The sequence below is a fragment of the Camellia sinensis genome, chromosome 3, assembly GCF_055761805.1.
Source record: "Camellia sinensis isolate YWXY chromosome 3, ASM5576180v1, whole genome shotgun sequence".
Classification (NCBI taxonomy): Eukaryota; Viridiplantae; Streptophyta; class Magnoliopsida; order Ericales; family Theaceae; genus Camellia; species Camellia sinensis.
In genome coordinates, this window is record NC_138963.1 from 14,390,278 (window position 1) to 14,412,239 (window position 21,962).

Consider the following 21,962-nt stretch of genomic DNA (forward strand, 5'->3'; position numbering starts at 1 on the left):
GGGTTGCCTCAAGATCACGGGTTTTGACCTCGATCTACGTATTATATGAGTATTGTGCGATAAAGGCCTCGGCCATTTCCTGCCAACTCTGCTTGCTTTACATACCAAATAGCCGTTATTCCTGACAAGGTCCGGCCGAAAAGTGACAACTTTTGAACTCTGGTGAGGCCCATCGGCCGCAGGATGTCAGAGAACAACCACAAACGAACCATGGGATCTCCAAAGCCATCGAATCGATCTATGTATGGCATTTTAAACCAGTCTGGCAAAGTTACTACAGAGTCAATATATCCATCTTCGATGTCGGGGATAAAGTTCACGCCCTGTACCCTCTTGAAAAGCTCTTGTTGACCTTAAATACAGTCGGGGTTAACTTCAAATTTAAACGGAGCCTCGATTTGGTACACTGGTGCCTTGGAGGCTTACGGTGGGATTGGGTCTACCGGATTGCCTAGATTCTCTTAGACATTAACAGTGATTCTGGGTGCTGGGATACCCGTAGGAGGTGCATGGGAAGCAGAAGTCGCTGCAGGCTGTGGTTGCTGTTACTGCAGCCTGTTTATCACTTTAGCTTGGTGAGCAGAATCTTGCTGCATGGTTTCCACTGTTTGTTGGAGATGACAAATCAAGTCCTCTATACTGACTGTAGGGTACTGAGTCATCTGAATAGGCGAGTGATCTTTTGCTGGCCCAGATGTAGAAAATTGAACCTGACTAGATGCAGGTGAATGCTGAACTGGTGAATTATGCCTAACTCTCCTCCGTCTGGTAACCAATAGGAGCAAAGCAAACACAGGTTATCCCCTAACAAGATCTCCAGATCTGTAAAGTCTCCTTACACAGGTCCAAAGTGCTTGGGGGGTATCCGAACTGTCCGAAGCAATTGTGATAAACTACTTTGCAAAAAGAAATAAAGCAAAAAAGGAAAACAATAATCAGAAACCGCACAGTACCTCAGCTCAGATGTTAACAACACACAGTTGTAATCAAAAGCTGCAGAACTGCACTCAACACTGATTTCTACCCTCAAATCCGATACCCAAACTTGCAACTGATACGCACATTCCTATAGAGTTTCACTCTAAAAGCACATACCAAGTAAGTGAGAGCCAAAACACCCCTATGAGGGGAGAGGGTTACCCTGTCCTAGTTTCGTCAGGAGCTGGGGTTCACTATTCAAACAAAACGGTTTTCACACAATCCTGTATTCAGGTAAGCATCATGTCTTAGTTTGGAACAGTCTCTATGGCTTTCAATATGCAACTAGGCCAAATGGTCAAAAAGGGTACCTCAGCAAGACTACCTAATATACCTCTCACACCTAACACCGAGAAATCAAAGGAGAATCAAACAGTATAGCGGTAGTCTAGATCCAAGGGATGTGTTCCCATCGTGGCAGAGCCTACGACCGGTCAGCCTTTTGGCAAGCTTTTAGGCAAGCCTCCGACAAACTGTCCAGGAATAACAAATAGCAAACACAGTGACTTAGGCGCACCAATGCAAATGCAATGCAAAGAAACATATAAGTGTAGATAAAATTTCATATCATGAATCTCAAGTCAAGTTCTCTAAATCCCCAGCAGAGTCGCCAGAAATTGTAGCTCGACTTTTTTGCGCCCCCCTTTCAAGAGATCGAAATAAGCCTTACAATTCGGACTCTCGCAATTCTTAATCTGATTTCACAAGTGCAATGTGAAATTGATAAACACCAAAGAGTTCAAATTCAACAAATCTTTTGAAAAATCAATTTTGAATCAAAAATGCCAAAATTGGACTGCTTTGCCAGATACAAAGTCACTATCTAAATATTTTATTTTGAAAAAATTTAAGAAACTCATGACTCATGCCAAAGGTCACATGTCCGTCATCACCAAGATTGTCTCAGCTCGGAAACTTAGGTACGAGAGGGGAAAGTCATGAATGCATTTGAGCACCCCTGCTCGCCCGATCAAAGATTGACCTCTACTAATCATGATATGATTTTCATCAACATTCTATGCTCTTGTTTCGGTTTATTAGGCTAGCATTTACTATGTGATGTGCACATACAAGATATAGACTAGTTTGCCCGAATTGGAATAATTCAATTTCATGTTTGTTTTTCAAAAAATGTTTGATTTTGCCACTTGACAAAGTGGGCTTAAACGTACATTCATTGAATCATTCCAATTCAAGCAACAAGCTTTCATCCACAGGCACTCAAATAGTTTATCAAGTAAGCACTTAGCCTCATGGAAAGCATGCTAGTTATGGTAGTCACTCGTACTCATGCAAGTATGCTAAAGCACTAAAAACTCACCTAATCCTCTAAGCTAAGATAAAACAAAAAAGTTAGAAAAATATGCATGATCTCTAATTATATAAGATGGCTAATGCAATACATGCAATAATGTAACTAAAGGACCATGGGTTATGAAAAAGGCTTCCACGACGGCCGAAAAGTCAGGATAGACAAGACCAAAGAGAAACTCGCGGAGGAGGTCTACTGATGTGAGAATCGGGGCTTTAGGCACGGGTGGATTAAGGCTCTTCAAGCCGGAGAGGCTCTCAAAGAAGCAGGAGTTGAATCGGCGTCGCCATTATACCAACGCCATCATTTTCCTTATGGCGCTTTCAAAATTGAGAAGAGCGATGACGAGGGTGACACCGAATAAAACTAAACGTATTGTAAATGCTCCAATGTACTGATCTGAATGTATTTATTGGTTATATTGGTTAATAAAATTTTCTACTTTTAAACGTTTGAGTGTTTTAGGCATTTAATGAAATACAATTTGTGCCGGCTCAAAGTAATTAAGCACTTCACTTTGAATGCTTTAACGTTTGCATGCTTTAACGTGTACATAGTTTTTGCGGACTCAATCTTAACGAAGCATTTCACTTTGAATCTGTATGCTTTAACTTTCGTGTAGGGTGCTCCAAATCTGGAGTCTTATTCGGCCCAAACGTGTTATGAACGGCTCTGGCTCCGAATTCGAAGACTTAAATATTGGCCAATCGTGACATCCATGAAGGGCACTCCGAATCCGAAGTCTTATTTGGCCCAAAAGTGTCTTGTACTAATGGGGCTCCGAATTCGGAGACTTGTATTGGCCAATCGTGATATACACGAAGGGCACTCCAAATCTGAAGGCTTAATCGGCCCAAAAGTGTCTTGCACTAATGGGGCTCCGAATTCGGAGACAAATCTTGGCCAATCGTGATATCTACGAAGGGCGCTCCAAACCCAGAGGGTTAATCGGCCCAAAAGTGTCATGCACCGATGGGGCTCCGAATTCGGAGACTTGTATTGGCCAATCGTGATATACACAAAGGGCGCTTCGAATCCGGAGGCTTAATCGGCCCAAAAGTGTCTTGCACTAATGGGGCTCTGAATTCGGAGACTTGTATTAGCCAATCGTGATATACATGAAGGGCGCTTCGAATCCGGAGGCTTAATTGGCCCAAATGTGTCATGCATTGATGGGGCTCTATAGACGCGCCCACGGGCCTCGCTACAGTTCGAACTCAATTTGAGTCACGGTCCTTAATCTGAACCAAAGAGTCCAAATCCGGTAAATCGTTTTGAGAAACAGATTTTTGAAAAGAAGTGCAAAACATGGACTGCTTTGCCAGATACAGAGTCGCCACCTAAATATTTTTTATGGGGGAATTTAGGAAACCCTGACTCGGTGCCAAAGGCCACGTGTCCGTCATCACCAAAGTTGCCTCGGCTCGGGAGCTTGGGTAAAATTGGGGAAGGTCAGCTATGAGCACCCCCTCTCGCCCGATCCGAAGATCGGCCTCTACTAACCGTGATATCCGTTTTTGAAAACGTTATATGTTCTTATTCCGGTTATTAGCCTAGAATTACTATGTTATGCGCACAACAAACAAGTATAGACCAAATCACCTAAATTGGAACAAAACATTTCATGCTTGTTTTGAAAGATGGTTTGCTACTCGCAAGTAGGCTAAAATGCAGGTTTTGCCACCCTCGAGGGGGTTTTTAGAAAAACATGATTTTGCCACTATCTAGTGGGCTTAAAACTCACAGTTTTAATGCATTATCCCAATTTAGTTAATTCAACCTCCATCCACAGGCATTCAAGCAGTTATATCACATAAGCAGCTAGCCTCATAGTAATCATGCTATTGTGACAACACTTACATGCATGCGGTATGCTAAAGCATAAATGCTTACCGAGTACTCCGAGCCAAAACAAAAACTAGTTAGTAATCATATGCATGATCCTAGTTCATATTAAGATGACTAATGCAACACATGCAAAATGCGACTAAGATAGGCTCGGCTAATCTACAATGGCATGTGAAATGCTACAACTAATCACGTATTCAATTTGGAATTGAAATACAAATGCAGTTAGAATGATGCGCCGAGCCCGGTGCATGCAAGACAAATGTATGAATGCACGCATGCATAGCATAAGGTATGCTAATTTAAATATGCCCTAGTCTACCATCATAAGCGGGTAAATAAAAGGGAAGAAAGATGTGGGGTTGGAAGACATACACACACTCACGCACACTTATTACACAATTGCCCTCGCTCGGAGGGACCAAAAGAATAATACAAATTAATTAACCTACAAGCTAATTAATTATTACAGACCAATTAATTAATTAACAAATTAACTAATCTAATGAAAGCAGTAAACGGCCTCGGGAAGAGGGCCCAATGCAATGCGCACTCGGCTCCGCTCGGAAAGTCACTGCCATGCACAAGTTTGCGTCTGCTTTAACTATTCTGCTTCTCTAAAAATTGCACAACTCCCAAGGTTGCTTCTCTGAGTGTTGTGGGACACTACCGGCTGAGTGAGAACTCCACCGACCATGGAGAATGGTCACCGGCCACAAAATCATGCTCTCGGCCAAAATTGTTTTGCCGGTCGGCACCAAACACTGCCGGCCGGCCAAATATTCCTGCTGAATCTGTTTTGACAGCAGCAGAGGACAGAACTTGGCATGGCAATGTATTTCAAGCAATGTATGCACCAATCACACCCCTTGTCATATTCATGACTCAAAGGGGTATGATTCTCGATTCTCGGACCACCAATCGCGCATTTCCATGCATGATGGCCCAAAGCATCAAGTGTGTATTTTAATTTCAAATGAAATGTAATGCACATAAGCAAACAAATTGAACTCAACCTCTATCATACTCACTTCAAGAGGTCAAGCATGCATATTCATGCAATGCAATCCTAAGCATGTGAACTAGCATACAACATGGCAATGCAATGCAAATATGCAAGTATGCAAGCAAATACACCGGTGAGCACACAATCAAGCAAAGGGGATGGACTTAAACCAATTTAGGATGGCTTGCAAGCATGCCAAAATCAACGGTCGAAGTGCTCAAACATGAGGACCAACACACACACGCACATGCACATGTTAATGGGCCGACATTTAAACATTAAAAGGCAACTCTCAAGCACGCTTAAGAGGATGCAATCATGGACAAATGGCATGCACCATAAGCTTTGAAAATCATGTTAAGAATGGTGCTAAGCCAAGTAAACAAGGTAAGCATGGCATGCGACAATGGTCCAAGATTCAAGGCAAGCCAAAGGGGGATTGAACTACACTTAATGCAACCACAGATGGCATGAATTAAGTGACCAAAACCAGAGTTTTAGCATGCTAAAACAAAGCCAAAAGACCACTTAGATGGCATCTAAATGACTTACACATGGAAGCATACACAATGACCAAACATGGAGCATAGGACACAACCTCTTGGAGCATCAAAGGGGCCATGAAATACAAGCATGCTAAGTGGACTGAAATGACATGGAAAATGGCTCCAACTCACTAAATCAAAGCAAGTAAAGCATACTCCACACTCACACACTTGGGGCTAACAATCCAAGATGCAAAGGGACTATGCAATGCATGTCTTGGTCGACCAAAACAGCCAAGGACAGACCTTAAGCATGGCAAGACAAACATAAAAGCTTCATAAAGCTAGGCCTAAACATGCTTGAATGAAGGCTCAAAGCATAGGACATGTTAAGGCTAAAATAAGGCATTACAAGGCATGTATGCTAAGCAAGCATGGTGTACCAAAACCAACATACAACAATGCTATATTACGACATAATAAGCCTAAAAATCAGTCAAGGCATGGTCAATACACACTCAAACTATATGCTCCCTCAAGAGGCTAAAAATGGCCCTTTTCAAGGACAACAAGGAGAGGGGGTGGCCCTCTCCTTCCTAGGACCTCAAGGCACCATCCTCATCACTAAAATCCCTCAAGATTTCAGTGGTGAGGAGGCCCAAACACAATGGTCCCGGAGCTCAACCGAAATGGTACAAAACAAGGGCCAAACAAGTCTTAAGAGGGGTCAAACAACCCCAAAGCTTAAAACACCCTTAACAAACTATTTAGAGCACTCAAAAACAAGACTTTTCTACGTTATATGTTAAGCTCAAAAACAGTTGCAAATATGGCAAAACAAAAACAAGGCTTGAAAGGGGTAAAAGCTCACCCTTGAAGCACAGCAACAAATTAGCAACTTTTGGACCAAGAAAAGGCTTCAAATCAACCCAAAAATCACCTCCAAGGAACTTAGCTCAATAAAAGGAGTAGAGAACTAGGTGTTTGTATGCAAAAGTGCAAAGAAAATGCACTTTTGAGCACAAACAAGCCCTAAACCTTAGAGAGAGAGGCAGAAAAATGTAAAGAGAGAGGGAGATTTTTTTTTTGCTCCTTTTTTGTATATCTCCTCCTCTTCCTCCTGTATATCTCTCTCTTTTTGTCAAGAAGCTTGATTGATATGGAGATATATCAATCTGCAGCTTCTCAGAGCTCCCGCGTCCAGGCATGGGCTGGGGTATGGCCTGGAATGACAGCTGCCAGCTGTCTGCAAAAATATCTGTTGAAAACCACATTTGGCCGGCTGGCCATCAAAGTGGCCGACCGGCAGTAAAATTGGCCGGCCGGCCATCACATTTGGCCGATTGAAAATCAAGGCGGCCGGTGAGCAGGAGACTTGGTCGACAGGCTCCCCCCTTTCCTCAGGAACACATCCACAAGCTCTTCGTGCAAAACCAGACACAAAGCAGTCGAGGCGAGAGATTCTGAGGCAAGGCGCGCAGTCGAGGCCTCCGGGAACTCAAGACGAACACAAACAAGGAGGATCACCGATTGTTCAAACGGTGACGTCCAAGTCTTGAGGACGGTCAAAAATGGGGTGTCTACAGGCTCCGAATCTGAAGACTTTTGAACTGAATTGCGCGATGAGGAAACGAGAAACTTTGCATTGCAAAAGTGAAATATGTACAAGTATCAAGCCCCACAAGTCGGGTCAATGATAGAGTTTACGTAAATGCGTGGAATTCCAAGGCCGTGGCAGACTCCTCCCAGACATGTCTTTGAGCCGATATGCCCCTACTCCCGTGACTAAGTCAATCTGATAAGAGCCGTCCCAGTTAGGTCCCAATTTTCCATCGGCCAGATTCTTGGCAGCTGGAAGCACTCTCTTCAGGACCAACTCTCCTGGTGTGTAGCAGCGCAATTGAACACGCTAATTATATGACTTAGCCAGCTGCTGCTGGTACCATGCCATGGATGCAAGGGCGTGGTCTCTCCGCTCTTCAATCAGAATCAAGTCCAAGGTCAACATCATGTCGTTTCGGCCCAAATAAAAAACTATTGATTTCAAAGTTGGGAAACCGATCTCCAAGAGGATGATTGCCTGTGTTCCGAAGCACAAAGCGAGAAGCGTTTCTTCGGTGGACCGTCTCGGTGTTGTGCGATGAGCCCATAATACACTTGGTAGTTCTTCAACCCATCGGCATTTTGCCTTCTCCAGCCTCTTTTTAATGCCGTCTAAGATGGTTTTATTAGAGGCTTCAGCTTGGCCATTACTCTGTGGATAAGCCAGGGTGGAGAAATAGGGCCGAATACCATACTTGCTACAAAGTTCCCAGTAGACTCCGCAATCAAACTGGGTGTCGTTGTCTGATATAAGTGCTCTGGGAATGCCGAACCGCGTTATGATATTTCTCCATACAAAACGCTTTACGTCGGTATCTCGGATGTGCGTTAATGCCTCCGCTTCTACCCATTTCGTGAAATAATCAGTTGCGACAATCAGAAATCGCTTGTTACCCGGAGCACGAGGCAGCGGTCCGACGATGTCAAGTTCCTATTGAGCGAATGGCCAAAGGCTGGTTATGGAGCTTAACTCTTCAGTAGGCAGGTGAGTCAGAGGAGAGAACTTTTGGCACTGTTCGCACTTTTTCACGTAACACTCGCATCAGCTCTCATTATCGGCCAGTAATACCCTTGTGTCACAGCTCGATGAGCCAAAGAGCACCCGCCAGAATGTGTGCCATAACTGCCTTCATGTATTTCAGTCAGAAGCTTTTCGACTTTGTTCGGATGCACGCATTCCAAATATGGACCAGAAAGGGGATTTTTATAAAGCTTTCCTTGCGAATCCAAGTAGTATCGCAGGGCTTTGTTTCACAATTTATGTGCTTATTTCTTGTCCGCTGGGAGCTGTTCGGAAGACAAGAATACAATAATGGGGTCCAGAAGATGTGCATTCCGCAAACCGGTTAGAAGGGCTTCATATTCGGCCTCGTTATTTGATGTTTCGAAGCCGAGTTTGACGGCCACGCAATTATTGCGTCGTCAGGAGCCATGATTACTACTCCGGCTCCACTACCCCGTTGATTGGATTACCCATCACAATACAGCTGCCAAATGTCCTCCACATAAATTCTCCAATTTGGCATAGGTTGAGTTTGGTCAGTCTTGAAGTCGGCAACACCCCCCGTGAATTCGGCTACACAATCAACAAGTACTTGCCCCTTGATTGAGGTTTTAGGTAGAAATTGAATATCGTATTGGCCGAGTTCGAGGGCCCATTTCGAAACGCGCCCTGATGCTTCTGCACTACGTAGTACTGATCGAAGGGGGTAATCTGTTAGTACCCTGATGCTATGCCCTTGGAAGTAATGCATCAGTTTTCTTGCCACTATGACTAGGGCAAGGATAGTTTTTCCAGTGGAAGGTCGCGGGTTTCGGCGTTAGCCATTGCCTTGCTCACATAATACACTGGTCACTGCTCTCCAAGCTTTTCCTTCAACAATACGGCGCTAACAGTCCGGTCGGAGACGGCAGATATAAAATGAGCGGGTCGCCTGCCGATGGTGTCGTCAAAAGTGAAACAGATCGGAGATAAGCCTTCAAACCGTTAAAAGTGGCTTCGCACTCGGAGGTCCATTCAAAAGCTTTACCTTGCCATAATGTCTGAAAGAATTGTTGGCAGCGGTCCGTGGAACGACTAATGAACATGTTGAGTGTGGCTGTCATCCCCATCAACTTCTGAACCTCCTTGACCAATCGAGGGGAGCCGAGTTCTAGGATTGCGGTGATTTGCCTCGGATTGGCTTCGATTCCTCGGTGGTTGACAATGTAACCCAAGAATTTGCCAGAGCCGATCCCAAAGGCACATTTGGAAGCGTTCAGCTTCATTCTGTATTTGTGTAGAATTCCGAATGTCTCTTCCAAATAAGCTAGATGAGTTTGTTCTTCTTTGGACTTGACCACCATATCGTCAATGTAAACTTCCATAGTGTGGTCGAGTTGCTCCTTGAACATGACAATGACTAGCCTTTGGTAAGTTGCCCCTGCATTCTTCAGCCCAAAAGTCATAACCTTATAGCAATAGGTTCCTCTTGGGGTGAGGAATGCAGTTTTGTCTTGGTCCTCCAGATGCATGGCAATTTGATGGTAGCCTCTGTAGGCATCAAGGAAGCTCATACGCTGGTGACGTGCCGTAGCATCTACAAGTTGGTCAATTCTGGGTAGGGGAAAACAATCTTTGGGGCAACCTTTGTTTAGGTCGGTGAAATCAACGCAGACATGCCATGTCCCATTCTTTTTCTTCACAACCACAATATTCGAGAGCCATGTGGGGTAGGTCACTTCCATGATAGCTCCGGCGTCAAGTAACCGGTCAACCTCTTCAACAATGGCGACAATGTGCTCTATAGCTGACCGTCGGCTTTTCTGAATAATCGGCTTGCATTTAGGGTCAACATTTAAACGGTGCTACGAAACAGACGGATCTACACCCGGCATCTCATATGGAGTCCACGCAAATACATCAAGGTTGCCGAGCAAGAAGGAAATTAGCTGCTGCCTGTCGGCTTGATTTAGGGAGGCGCCGACCATGAAGAATCTGTCTGGGTTGCCATCAATCTCAACTCAATCTAGGGCTTCCGTGGCCTTCTCACTTGGGAGCCGCCCAACATCGTCGAGACTCTCTCGATCCGGCACCTTAATAGAATTCACTTGCAACTCTTTTGGTGTCTTTTCAGCAAGGAGATAACATGTTTGTGCCGATTTCTAGGAGCCACAGATTTGCTCAATGTCGCATTCTGTCGGGAAGCGTAACAGCTAATGATAGGTGCTTGGCATGGCTTGCATAGTATGCAACCAAGTTCGCCCCATGATGAGATTATACGGCGATGGCAGCTTGACGACCAAGAATTCCATATCTACTGTTCGGGAGCCCACTCGAACGGGTAGTTTGATCTTCCCCAACGGGTATTTTGGATTCGTGTTGAAGTCGATTAATGGGTAAGGAGCTGGAGAAAGATCCGATTCAGAGAAGCCAAGTTTGGTGAATGTCTTGTAATACATAACTTCCAATGTGCTCCCCGGATCAATGAGTACGCGCTCAACGGTGAATCGATTTACACGTAACTTGATTACCAAGGGATCGATGTGGGGAAATGTCACTTTGGCTAAATCTGAATCATCGAAAGCTATGCTTGCAGCTTCATGGGGCCGTTTAGCTGGAGTGAGTTGATTTTGAGGGTTGGGACTCGACTGAATCGTATGCACCGCAGATGACATTGGCAGGCTGTAAATCATGTGGATCACGCCGAGTGGAGGTGAATCCTGTCGTAAGGCTATTATTTTAGATGAGTTGCCTTTTCGGACGTACTGTTGTAGCCGACCATCTTGTACCAATTCCTCCAGGTGATCCTTCAATGCATAACAACTCTCAGTATCATGGCCGTGATCCTTGTGATACTCGCACCGCCTATCCTGTCTTTTCGTTTCAGGAGGTCCCACTATTTTGGACGGCCATTTGAAGAACGGAAGGTGTTGGACTTTGGACATAACCCCACTGATCGACTCTGATAACTCTGTGTATTTTTTGTCTGCGCGCCTTGTGCGCCTGCCATCGACTTGCAATTATTCATTTGCTCGGTGGGGGCATTGGTCGCTTGATCGACGAGAATCCCGTCTCCTGTCTCGTTTAGCCCAATGTCGTGGTTCAGGGCTCTGAGGTGGTACAGAATTTAACGGCTAAGCGATTTCAGAAGGGGCCGTCTTGTTGGCCACGTTTCCGGCTTTAACCTGCAAGGAGTCATCTTCCACTTTGCAGTATTCCTCAACTTTCTTCATCAACGCCCAAACTATTTTGGGGGGTCTTCTAGTCAAGGAGCTGCGGAGAGCACTGTCAGGATACATACCCATTTTAAAGGCGGTGATAGCCATGGAGTCGTTGCAAACATCATCAACAAGATTAAAGCACTCCCAATAGCGCCGAATACGCTCTTAGTGTTTCTCCTGGCTAGATCTGCATTGCCCAGAGAGAGTCGGCTTGTTTTGGCCGGACCTCGTTGGTGATGAATCTTGCCCTGAAGGATTTTGTAATTGATGGAAACTCTTAATCGACGGCGGCTCCAACTTATAATACCATCTGAATGCTAACGGTCCCAAACTACTTGGAAATATTCTGCACATGAGAGCTTCGTCGTCCGCATGCAATGTCATGGCTTGCTTATAGTAACGGATATGTTCTGTGGGATCCGATTTCCCGTCGTACAAGGTGAACGACGGGGCTTTGAACTTCTTAGGTAGTACTACCTTTGCGATCCATCGCACAAAGGGATCATGCTGGTCCTCTTCGTCTGAACCATTTCATCTTCGCTTATGCCTTGTACGTGGACTCTCTTCAGAAGAACTGGTAGTTTCGGGTCGTCTCTTCTTCTTGGGTTCCGGGGATAATGAGTCGGAGTCGCTGTCAGTGTCTTGTTGTCGGGCTCAAGGTCGTCGACCACTTGCCCTCAGAGGTCGTTCTGGATCTTGGCGTACAGCTTGTTTGGACTTCGCCACTTCCAAGGCCAAATCCTGACAGAGACGTTCGTTCTCAGCGATCATGTTCTCCAACCTTTGTTCGTTTTGCTTTGCTTGTTCTATGATCACTTGCATTGTCTCATGCGCTAAAGTCGAGGTCGAGTCGAAGTTCAAGGCGCGTCTTGCAGCGATAGTCTCTGGTCCCAGCATGTTTGTTGGGGTGAGATCATCTCTCGATGTAGTTTCATCAGTGATTATTAGAGGATCTTCCGTTGCGCCCGCCATGGATGTGGTTGAGTATTCCCACAGACGATGCCAATTGTAGGAAAAGTGGTTTTGAAATACTCTTTCGATCCATTGGGGCGCTCGAGATCCTCAGATAACAACCTGAAAATGAATAAACACTCTGATCGGGGGTGCTGAAATTAGCACTTTAACGGACAAGTCAGTCTCTACTCTCTGGATTACTTGTATTTTAAGTTAAGCGTAGTGATTCTCACGTACCTCTTTCTGGCTGATGTTCTTCTATTTATATCTCTTCTTTCTTGGGCCTTGGGGCTGGGCCCACTTTTGATTCGCCATGCAACTATTTACTCGACTCCTTTTGCCGCAAACCGCTTTCCACTCGGTCCCTTACTCAACCAGCTATTTGGCCAAAAAGGGCATGATTCAAATGTGTAAGACGGGGCCGAATGCGATGTAAATATTTAACTCTCCAGGTCCCATTATTCAGCCTATTTACGTCTCCTAATATACGGCCCCCACAACGTTTTTTAAAAATACCGTGTAAAAAATAAAGAGGTGATGTGACTTAAAATAGGTTAAAAATCAAAATTTAGCTTTAACCATGTTCCCAAATTGGCCCTAAATGGATCTAAGCTAATATAAATAGTATGGAAATTTAAATAAGTAAAATATATATGTTCGGTTAAACAAATGATAACATCATTTTTCTATCTATATAACGATCAAATTATTGATGAAAATGAGATATGTGAATTAAAATCTTAAATAAGTTTAATGTAATTATGTTAAAATTATATGATTTATTATATTTTCTCTAAGATCATCTCCAATGGCAAATGTTATAATAGCATTGTCATTGTCAAATTATGGCAATAAATAGTAAAAAATGGTAGAATTAGCAAAAGTAACTTATAGTGACGAAAAGTAGCAAAGAAAAATAAATTTTTTCACTAAACAAGAATAATCCGTGACGAATTATAAAATTTTGTCACATATAATAAAAATATAAAAATAATAGGTGACGAAATTTATTTTCGTCAACAAATACTTCTTTTTAGGCGGGGAAATATTAAATTTCGTTACTGAAGGTTTCCCGTTAATTTTTTTTGATGGCATCCAAATTTTGAAACTTTTGGTGAGAAAAAAATTTGTCGCCAATAATAAAATTATTAGTGTAGAATATATTTTCGTCACCAATAATTATATATATATATATATATATTTCTGAGAAACTTGATTTTAAATATTTTAAGACCATTTGGTAAGAAATATATTTTTGTCAATAATTATTTTGAATATTTTTAGACTTTTTAATGATGAAATTATTTTGCCACTAATTTTGGAGGGAGAATTTTGACATATTGGGTGGTAATAACAAAAAAAAAATAGACTATTAACTTTTTCTCTCCCCCCCTCCCCAATTTTTTTTTTTGTTTTTCAATTTTCCTCTCCCCTCTTTCTCTCTCTCTCAAAACACAAGTTAATTAGCTCTCTAAGTAACTTATGGTGACAAAAAATAGTAAAGAAAATAAATTCCGTCACTAACACTACTAGAAAAAGGGGTATAAGACATGAAACCTTTTGCGACAGTTTAAAAATCATCACAAAAGCTTGCTTTTAGCGACGACAAATAAAGCTGTGGCAAGATTAATTTTTTCACGACGAAAAATGTAAGATTGTGGCAAAAAGTAAGATTATACGCGACGGTACGTTATCTGACGCAAAAAATATTTATGTCTTGCGATTTTTTTTCTGACACTCTTTGTTAGTCTGTTGCAAAATATTTTATTTTTGCTCGTTCATTCGCGACGGTTCTTAATATCGTCGCAAGTATTAATCCCTAAATTCGCGCACACCCCTCACCCCCCCACCCCTCCTCGTCCCTTCCTATTTCCCACTTTTCCCGAACTTTCGGTATTCTTTTTCTTTTGCGCCCAGTCGTCATTCTCTCTCGCAGTGGCAACAACACCAGCATAGGTAGCGTCCAGGTAACCCTCCTCTCCTCTCCTCTTCTTTCCTCTCGCTCTTGCTCTCGCTCTCGCTGTTAATACATCAAAAGCCACATAGAAGAGAGACAGAGAGTGAGAGACTGACTGACGGCGGCCGGAAGTTCCACCTCTGCCCAGTGCCACCTCTGCACAAGAGGGCATTAAATCGGTATTGGGACATCAATCAGCGCCAGTGACACCTCCTTCTCTTTCTCTTGCCCATCCATGGCCTCATTGCCACCGCTGCCTCGCCCATGTTCTCCCCACAGGTACATCTCTGTTCGAGGAGCCCTATCCATGGCTGATTTGCATCTGATTATAACTTGTTTTTGAGGTAGGTTTCTCGATTTTTGATCTATTTTACCAATTGAACTCTGATCAATCTTGTTTATATCGTTTGTTTTTGTTAAATTTCGATTGGGTTTTAGTTATAATCTTGATTTCATCAACTGGGTTTAATTATAATCTTGATTTCAGATGGGTTTGTCTATAAATCCAGTGATGATTTGGGGTTTCTTGGCTCTTCAAACTAGCGATTGTTTAAGGGTTTTTGATTTGAAGGTGTGATGAATGTGAAGCTACGTTTTGCCTTCAATTTGATTGTTAATAGCTTGGAACATACAATTGCTGAAATTTTGAAGTTAACTAATTTTGTTTAATTGTTGAGAAAAACTATGGAATTTGTCTGTAGCTTTTTTTTTTTTTTTTTTCTTAAAAAAAAATTGAAACTTGCAAAAAAGTTACAGTATGAGTTTCTTAAGTATGGGGTTTAGGAGGTGGGAATGATGAAAATTACATCCAAATGTTTTGGTATGTGATAATGTTATGATCTAAACAGATTGAATTTTGGTTGCTATAAATTTCAAAGGGTTTCCATGATATGTTTTAAGTGAAAATGACAGGTGAATGCATGAAAGAGGTCTGTGAAATGAGTCATGTCTTAGGGTTCTTTTTTTTTTTTTATTTGAGATTTTTCATATGCACAACAGCTTAGAATGCCATACTGGGAGAGGGAGCTATTTCTAGGTTTAGAAAGACAAGCATTGAACTTTTGATTTTGTTGGAACTTAAGTGTCAGTGCAATTTATTCCAGTTGAAAACTAGTGATGAATTGATAGGGAGTACAATTACCTTTAGATAAAACTTCATATTTTTCAAGTAGGAAATTGCCAGTGAGAGTCACTAGTCAATGGTCCATCGTCAGTTCAAATAGCAACAACCGACTCATAGATCATGTGGCTTATTATGCAAGACAAATTACTATTCTTTTTTATGGTTAATTATTTATTAGAAAACAGGGCTTACTAAGCGTTTTCAAGTACTAACAAATGTTCTAATGATCGTCTAGCAAATTTATCAGTTGCTTTTTTGTCTATTTGTATAATCATGTTATTCAAATTGGTTCTAATAGAGTCTGCAGGAGTATGGTTTCACTTAGAATTTTAGGCCGCATGTTAACAAAGCTTTTTCCCATTTTACTGTGATATTATATTGGGTTATTCAGATGAGATCATTTCATAGAACTTTATGGATGTCATATTACCTCGTTAAATGTGGTGTGGGATAAATTTTTGTTATTCAAGTTAGCCAGCCACTCTTTGCATTTCTTGTCCTTGTATCATCTTAAGGATGACAATGGGAGGAGACGGGTTTGTAGTGCCCTACCCCCTCACAAATTAAGTCAAGGTGAGTTAAATAGGGAGGTAAGAGGGGCAATGGTGGGGTGAGGACAGGTTAATTTTGCAACTTTAAGAATGGCGGTACTATTTAAAAGTGAGAGATGACATGGTATGTTACGGGTAAGGATTATTTATAAAAAAAATAAATATATAAAAAAGAAAAAATGAAAGAGATGGGAATTCATAGATGTAAGATGAGATGAAGAAGTGAAAATGAGTGTTAAGTGTAATATTTTGGTGTTTTAGTCTTGCTTTATGTATATTATATACCTACAAAGGGATTTAACAAATCTAATACCTGCATTTTGCTTTTTAAATTCGATATACGTTTGAATCAAGGGTTGTAGATGTCCTTTGACTACTTGAATAAAATTATGTTTTCACACTTAGGCACATATACAATTTTCTAATTATGTTTAGCATGCAGTGAGGGAGAGTTTGCAAGCTTTCAAGAAAGAGTTCAATAAGACAGAAGACGATTTGAAGTCATTTCAGAGCGTTGGGCAGATAATCAGAGAAGTTATTAGGCCTCTCGACAATGAGCGATGTAATTACTCATTTCTTTTGTTCTTTATTTCCATTTTTTTTTTTTTTTTTTGGAGGTGGTACTGGAAATTGTTTGTGAAATCATTTTAGCTTTATCTTTTTTAGTTTAGAACTCCGGAGTCTTGATGCATGTCATGCAAAAAAAAAAAAACACAAGCTCTAGTCTATTATGGGCTGCCTGTAAATGGAATAATTCATAATGTGCTCTTAGTTATTAAACTGGTCAATAAATTTGTTGTAATGAACTTAAACTTACTTTTTCTTAGTAAACTCTTCTATGATTGTTTTAACTTAAATGTGGTATTGATTGATTGCTTGTGGGTAATTTAGTGATTGTTAAAGCAAGCAGTGGACCCAGGTATGTAGTTGGCTGTTGCAGTAAAGTAGACAAGGAAAAACTTACTTCTGGAACAAGAGTGGTACTTTATATGACGACACTCACAATCATGCGTGCTCTTCCACATGAAGTAAGTTATTGTGATTCATCTTTTCTAGTGCAATGCCACTTGGAAATTTCCTTAATTGATGGCAATATCGATTATTTAATTGTTTATGTTCTTGCTTGATTATGTTATTGTCATCCTTGATTCTGATTTTTCGTACTGTTTGACAGGTCAACCCGGTTGTTTATAATATGCTTCATGAAGATCCTAGTAATGTCAGCTATTCCGTTGTGGGTGGTTTATCTGATCAAATCCGAGACCTCAAGGAATCCATTGAGTTACCTCTTATGAATCATGAGCTCTTCATTAGAGTTGGAATCAAACCTCCCAAGGTGATGCATTCTTCATTTTCTCCCCTTTTTTAAATTATTATGCGTTGCATTGTATTACTTTAAGCCCTTGCATTACAGGGGAGTGATATCTAATTCTTGTGAAGATGTAGGTGAATTTTGGTAGGGACATGTCTAAAACTTTAATTGTTTCAAGGAGTTCTTCTTTATGGGCCTCCGGGTACTGGCAAGACATTATTAACTAGAGCAATTGCCAGTAATAGATGCCAATTTTTTGAAAGTGAGACTTTATGTTATGTTTTGATTTCAAATTTTCCCTTAATTTTGATTAGTTTCCCCAGGATAGATAAATATATTGGCATCTCACTTAGTTATAGGTTGTTTCAAGTACCATAATTGATAAATATATTGGCGAAAGTGCAAGATTATATTGGAAAAATGAGTTTATGGTGAATTGGTAATTAGGACCATTTACTGCTTATAATAGAGAATTATAAATTATAATTATCACTGCATTTGATAAGAGAGGAAACACTCTTTTTGGTAGTGGGATATATATATTTAATGAAAATTGGAATATCACACCCTTAAATTAGCATATCTTGCTTTAACTTCTCTGGACTTCGTATATGGTTGAGTAAAGAGAAAATCAAACAGAGTACGAACTGCAGTAACATGCCATAAGTACTACATTTTAGTCTCGGGGCATTCATTGGAATTGTCGCATATGGCTATTAATTCTATTGGCATCGTTCATTTCTTATATGCATAGCTCCTTAATTACATTATCAATTCTATTGGCCTAACATCTGCACTCAATAATTTCTACACTCAAATAATGATTATTGAGGAAGTCAATCATTCAGCACCAAAGACTCCCCTTTTTTTGTAATGTCAGAGAGTTTCAAACATAGTAAATGCTACACAGAAAGCATTGCTTAGGGCGTTGAAGCTTTTTTTCCTTGGTGTTCTTCTTCAAGGTAATATTGTGCACAACTTTCAACTTACGTCCTATAATACATAAATGTATCTAATTGGGCCATGCAAAACACTTCGGGTAACTATATATAGACTTCCGACAATCTGTGATGAATGGCAAGTTTATTGTGGAAGACTTTTCCATTCTGTATGTTAAGTAAGTCAATCACTCAAATTCCACTTTAACTCCAGGAGAAGAATTCTTGTAGTTAACATTCCTATATCCTTTGTGGCCATCAGCAACTGTTTTCTATTTCTAGTGGTCAATATTGCAATTGACATTATGTTTTATTTAGAACATTCATTTACCATGAATGATGGAAGTATAATTGCTGGAAATTTCACTTTTGAAACTAAATAAAGGACAAGATATGAGAGTGTGCGGCCAATTTCCCTTGTTGGTTTAACACATTTTCTTGATCCGTGAACTTGCTGTTGCCTTACAGTTTGAACTATATTATGCTGCTATCATCTCATATCATTTCTGTTACATAAATTTGACCATACGATTTCCAGGTATAGTTGTAGAATTAAGAACTCGTGTTCTTTCCTTTCAGGTGGTTATCTGCATGGAACATCTTTGACATATGGTGTTGACATTGAAGGAATACATTGGATGGGCATTTTGCAGGTCTTTTTCATGCTTTCAGCTTTTTCTTTTTATTGTTTGTCTTCACAATTCTTTCTACACATGCACTATTTTTTTTTAGTGCCAAGGATAACTCTTGTCAGCAAAGTAAAATCTCTAACTCCACCTCTATTTTTTTATGTGCATTCGACAAATGACTACCCAGTTGTACATAGATTCATGGAGATCACTTCAATCTCTTTGAAAACAAAGGGATTATTTAGAGTTGATCAATGCATGTTAATATGCATGGGTTTCACCAAAAATGGATCTTTTAGCATGTTAAACATTCAAAATTCACCTTCAAATTCAATATAAGATCCCTTAATCATAGGCTATTAACTTTACCGGTTCAATTTTTGACATAGAACGCTGTCATATTTCTAAATTGCCTAGAATTTCACTGAACTTTGGCAATATTGTCAAAGCAGTGATAACCACCCAAGTCATAAACATAATAAACCTATTTAGCAGTGTGTGAATGTGTGGTACAAATAATAGTTGAGGGAAGTGTTTCTCTATTGCAACCCTGCTTTCTTTTATTAGGAATAATGAACTTCTGCATCTTTTCATCCAATCCAGAGGATATCCATTGGATACATTGTCGCAACTTTGTGTGAGATATGGCTTCCATGTCAAAGGTGGAGGGGAGTAGACTTTTTCAGGAGATATTATTGGCAATGGTTAGTTACCATATCTGGCATCATTTTATGTTCTGTAATGTTTAAGGCTTGTGCATAATATTTGAAATTTGGATTTATTTACTTGAAGAAACTTTAATTTCACTGCTTTTGTTTTCTTTTATGGGTTGAAATATTGGGTTTTGGTCGATATTTAACTGTCCTTAATATATTTTACTAAACATTTAGATTCATCTTTCAAAACTTTTATGAGACATGAAAGAGTAGTTAACACATTTGATAATGGTGACAACGAATACTTGATGTTATCCTCATTCACTTCAGATATGCTAAATTTTCAAGCATTTATTCTATTGAATCAGGTTGAGCATCATGATGAAAACATAAAAATATTATTACCCTTCCAAACATCGGGATCAATAAAAAAAAAAAAGAAAAAGAGCTAATTTCCTAATTTTTTTCTTCCAAAATCAATTAGAAACTTGCATAAATGGCCTGTATTTAAATTAATAAATTGTTTTTGAATCATTTACCTAGTCATCTTAACATGACTCTTGTTAAAATACACACTAATCAAAGGAGAGACAAAACTATGTGTTCACTTTTTTGTGTCTTTTTGCTACGCAGTGTTAGAGTTGCTCTAAGTTAGTGATGTGATCAATAGGAGCTTGCCATGTACAAAGAAACTTTTGGTTGTTAAGCTAGACTCATTATATACAAAATTTGTATTGACATGGACAAAGAGGTCTATACAATGTAATTGATAATATGTTAATGTTTTTCTTGTGTATTTTCTTTGCAGATTGTTTTTTGATGACGTTTGGAAGCATGCTTGCAAATCAAGATCAAGTGTTGAATTTTTTTTCTTTTCCTAAACTGATACTTAAGCCTCATTTGGGAACAGGCTAATTTAGTAACTTTTTGGCTATTTGGCTAAAATATGAGCTTAAAAAAACTAGTATGTTTGGGATGACTTTTTTGCTTTTTACGAAAAGATGTGCAAAAAGTAGAGAGAAAAGAGAATCTTTGACTCTTTGGTATGGATTATTGACTTTTTGGCTAATTTAGTAATTTTTTGGCTTTTTGACTAAAAAGTTCGGTTGCCAAACGAGGCCTTAGTTGTAGTTGCAAATCAAGATTAAGTGTTGATTTTTTTTGTGGACTCCACGTTAGTTTATTTTGGGATTTGCTTTGATAGGTTTTTTGTTATACTTAATGGATTATTATTAAAGTTGTTTGATGGATATATTTTGATTTATAATATAAATTGTTTAGTGAATTTTTTTGTGAAGTGGTGTATAATAGTTAGTGGATTTCTTAGTACAATTAAAAGGCTATTGGGATATGAGTAGGGATATTTGTGAAATAATCATTTAAATTGAAATATAAAATATGGAACAAGTTTTGTGACGAATTTCTTTTGTCATTTGTATTTGTTATTGTGACAAAGTAATTATTCGTCGTTAATAAATATTTTTTGTGACAATTTATTGCAACTTAAATATGAAAATTTTTATTGATTTTGATGTTTGGTGACCAAAAATTTCGTCACGTATATATATATTTCGTCACCTATGTATGACTTTTGGAGACCAAAAATTTCGTCAACTTTACATATTACTGTGATGAAATTATTTCCTCATCAATGATCAATATGTGTGACAAATTTATTCGTCAACTAAGAGCATCTCCAACCACACTCTTTATTTTTCACTAGCTAAAGTATAAAAAAATGACACTCTTTATTTTACCTAATTTGTTTAGCTATTGTGTGTTTCAATCATACTCTTTATTTTAGCTAGTCATTCAAACTAATTTAACCAATTTTCAAAACAAAAAATGCCACATATATATATATATATATATATATTACTCTTTTTCATAAAATGCCACATATGCACCTACTCTCTAATATGGTTGCCAATGTGACATTTGCAATAATATTTTTAAAAATAATATTTGTTAATATTAGTTTTAAAAATATTATAAAAAATAATTTTAAGTAATATTTATTTTTTTATTATAAAATTTATAGTATGTGAATACATTTCAACATATGAATTTGGTGGAACCATCTTGAAAGAAATGGAGGGGAAGAATAAAAGAAAATAATAAAGAATTTTTTAAAAAAATAACAATACAAAGGAAGTTCTTCAATAATTATAATTTATAAAATTAAGAACCGAAAGAACACAAATTAACTAATTAAAAACCTTACAAAGGTCAATGAATAAATAAGAAAAAAAATCATAAATAGCAAAGTTAGGAATAAAATTCAAAATAAATAAACTATTTCTAACACTAATTGTTACAAATCTCCATGTAGATGCCACAAATGCTCAACTAGGTCTGCTTGGAGTTTAGAATGAGTTTGTCTATCTCTTATGCGATGATGATTTTGA

The 21,962-nt window shown here is 39.5% G+C and overlaps 1 protein-coding gene across 1 annotated transcript; it reads left to right on the top strand.

Moving 5' to 3' along the window:
- Positions 1 to 14,489: 14,489 nt before the first annotated feature.
- LOC114270085 (uncharacterized) lies at positions 14,490 to 20,533 on the top strand. The gene is made up of 8 exons (XM_028211529.2): positions 14,490 to 14,624; positions 16,911 to 17,047; positions 17,194 to 17,355; positions 18,212 to 18,293; positions 18,849 to 18,922; positions 19,502 to 19,602; positions 20,188 to 20,252; positions 20,363 to 20,533. The coding sequence occupies exons 2-7, from the start codon at positions 17,009 to 17,011 to the stop codon at positions 20,207 to 20,209; spliced, it is 480 nt and encodes a 159-aa protein (XP_028067330.2). The 5' UTR covers positions 14,490 to 14,624; positions 16,911 to 17,008; the 3' UTR covers positions 20,210 to 20,252; positions 20,363 to 20,533.
- The last annotated feature ends 1,429 nt before the right edge of the window (positions 20,534 to 21,962 follow it).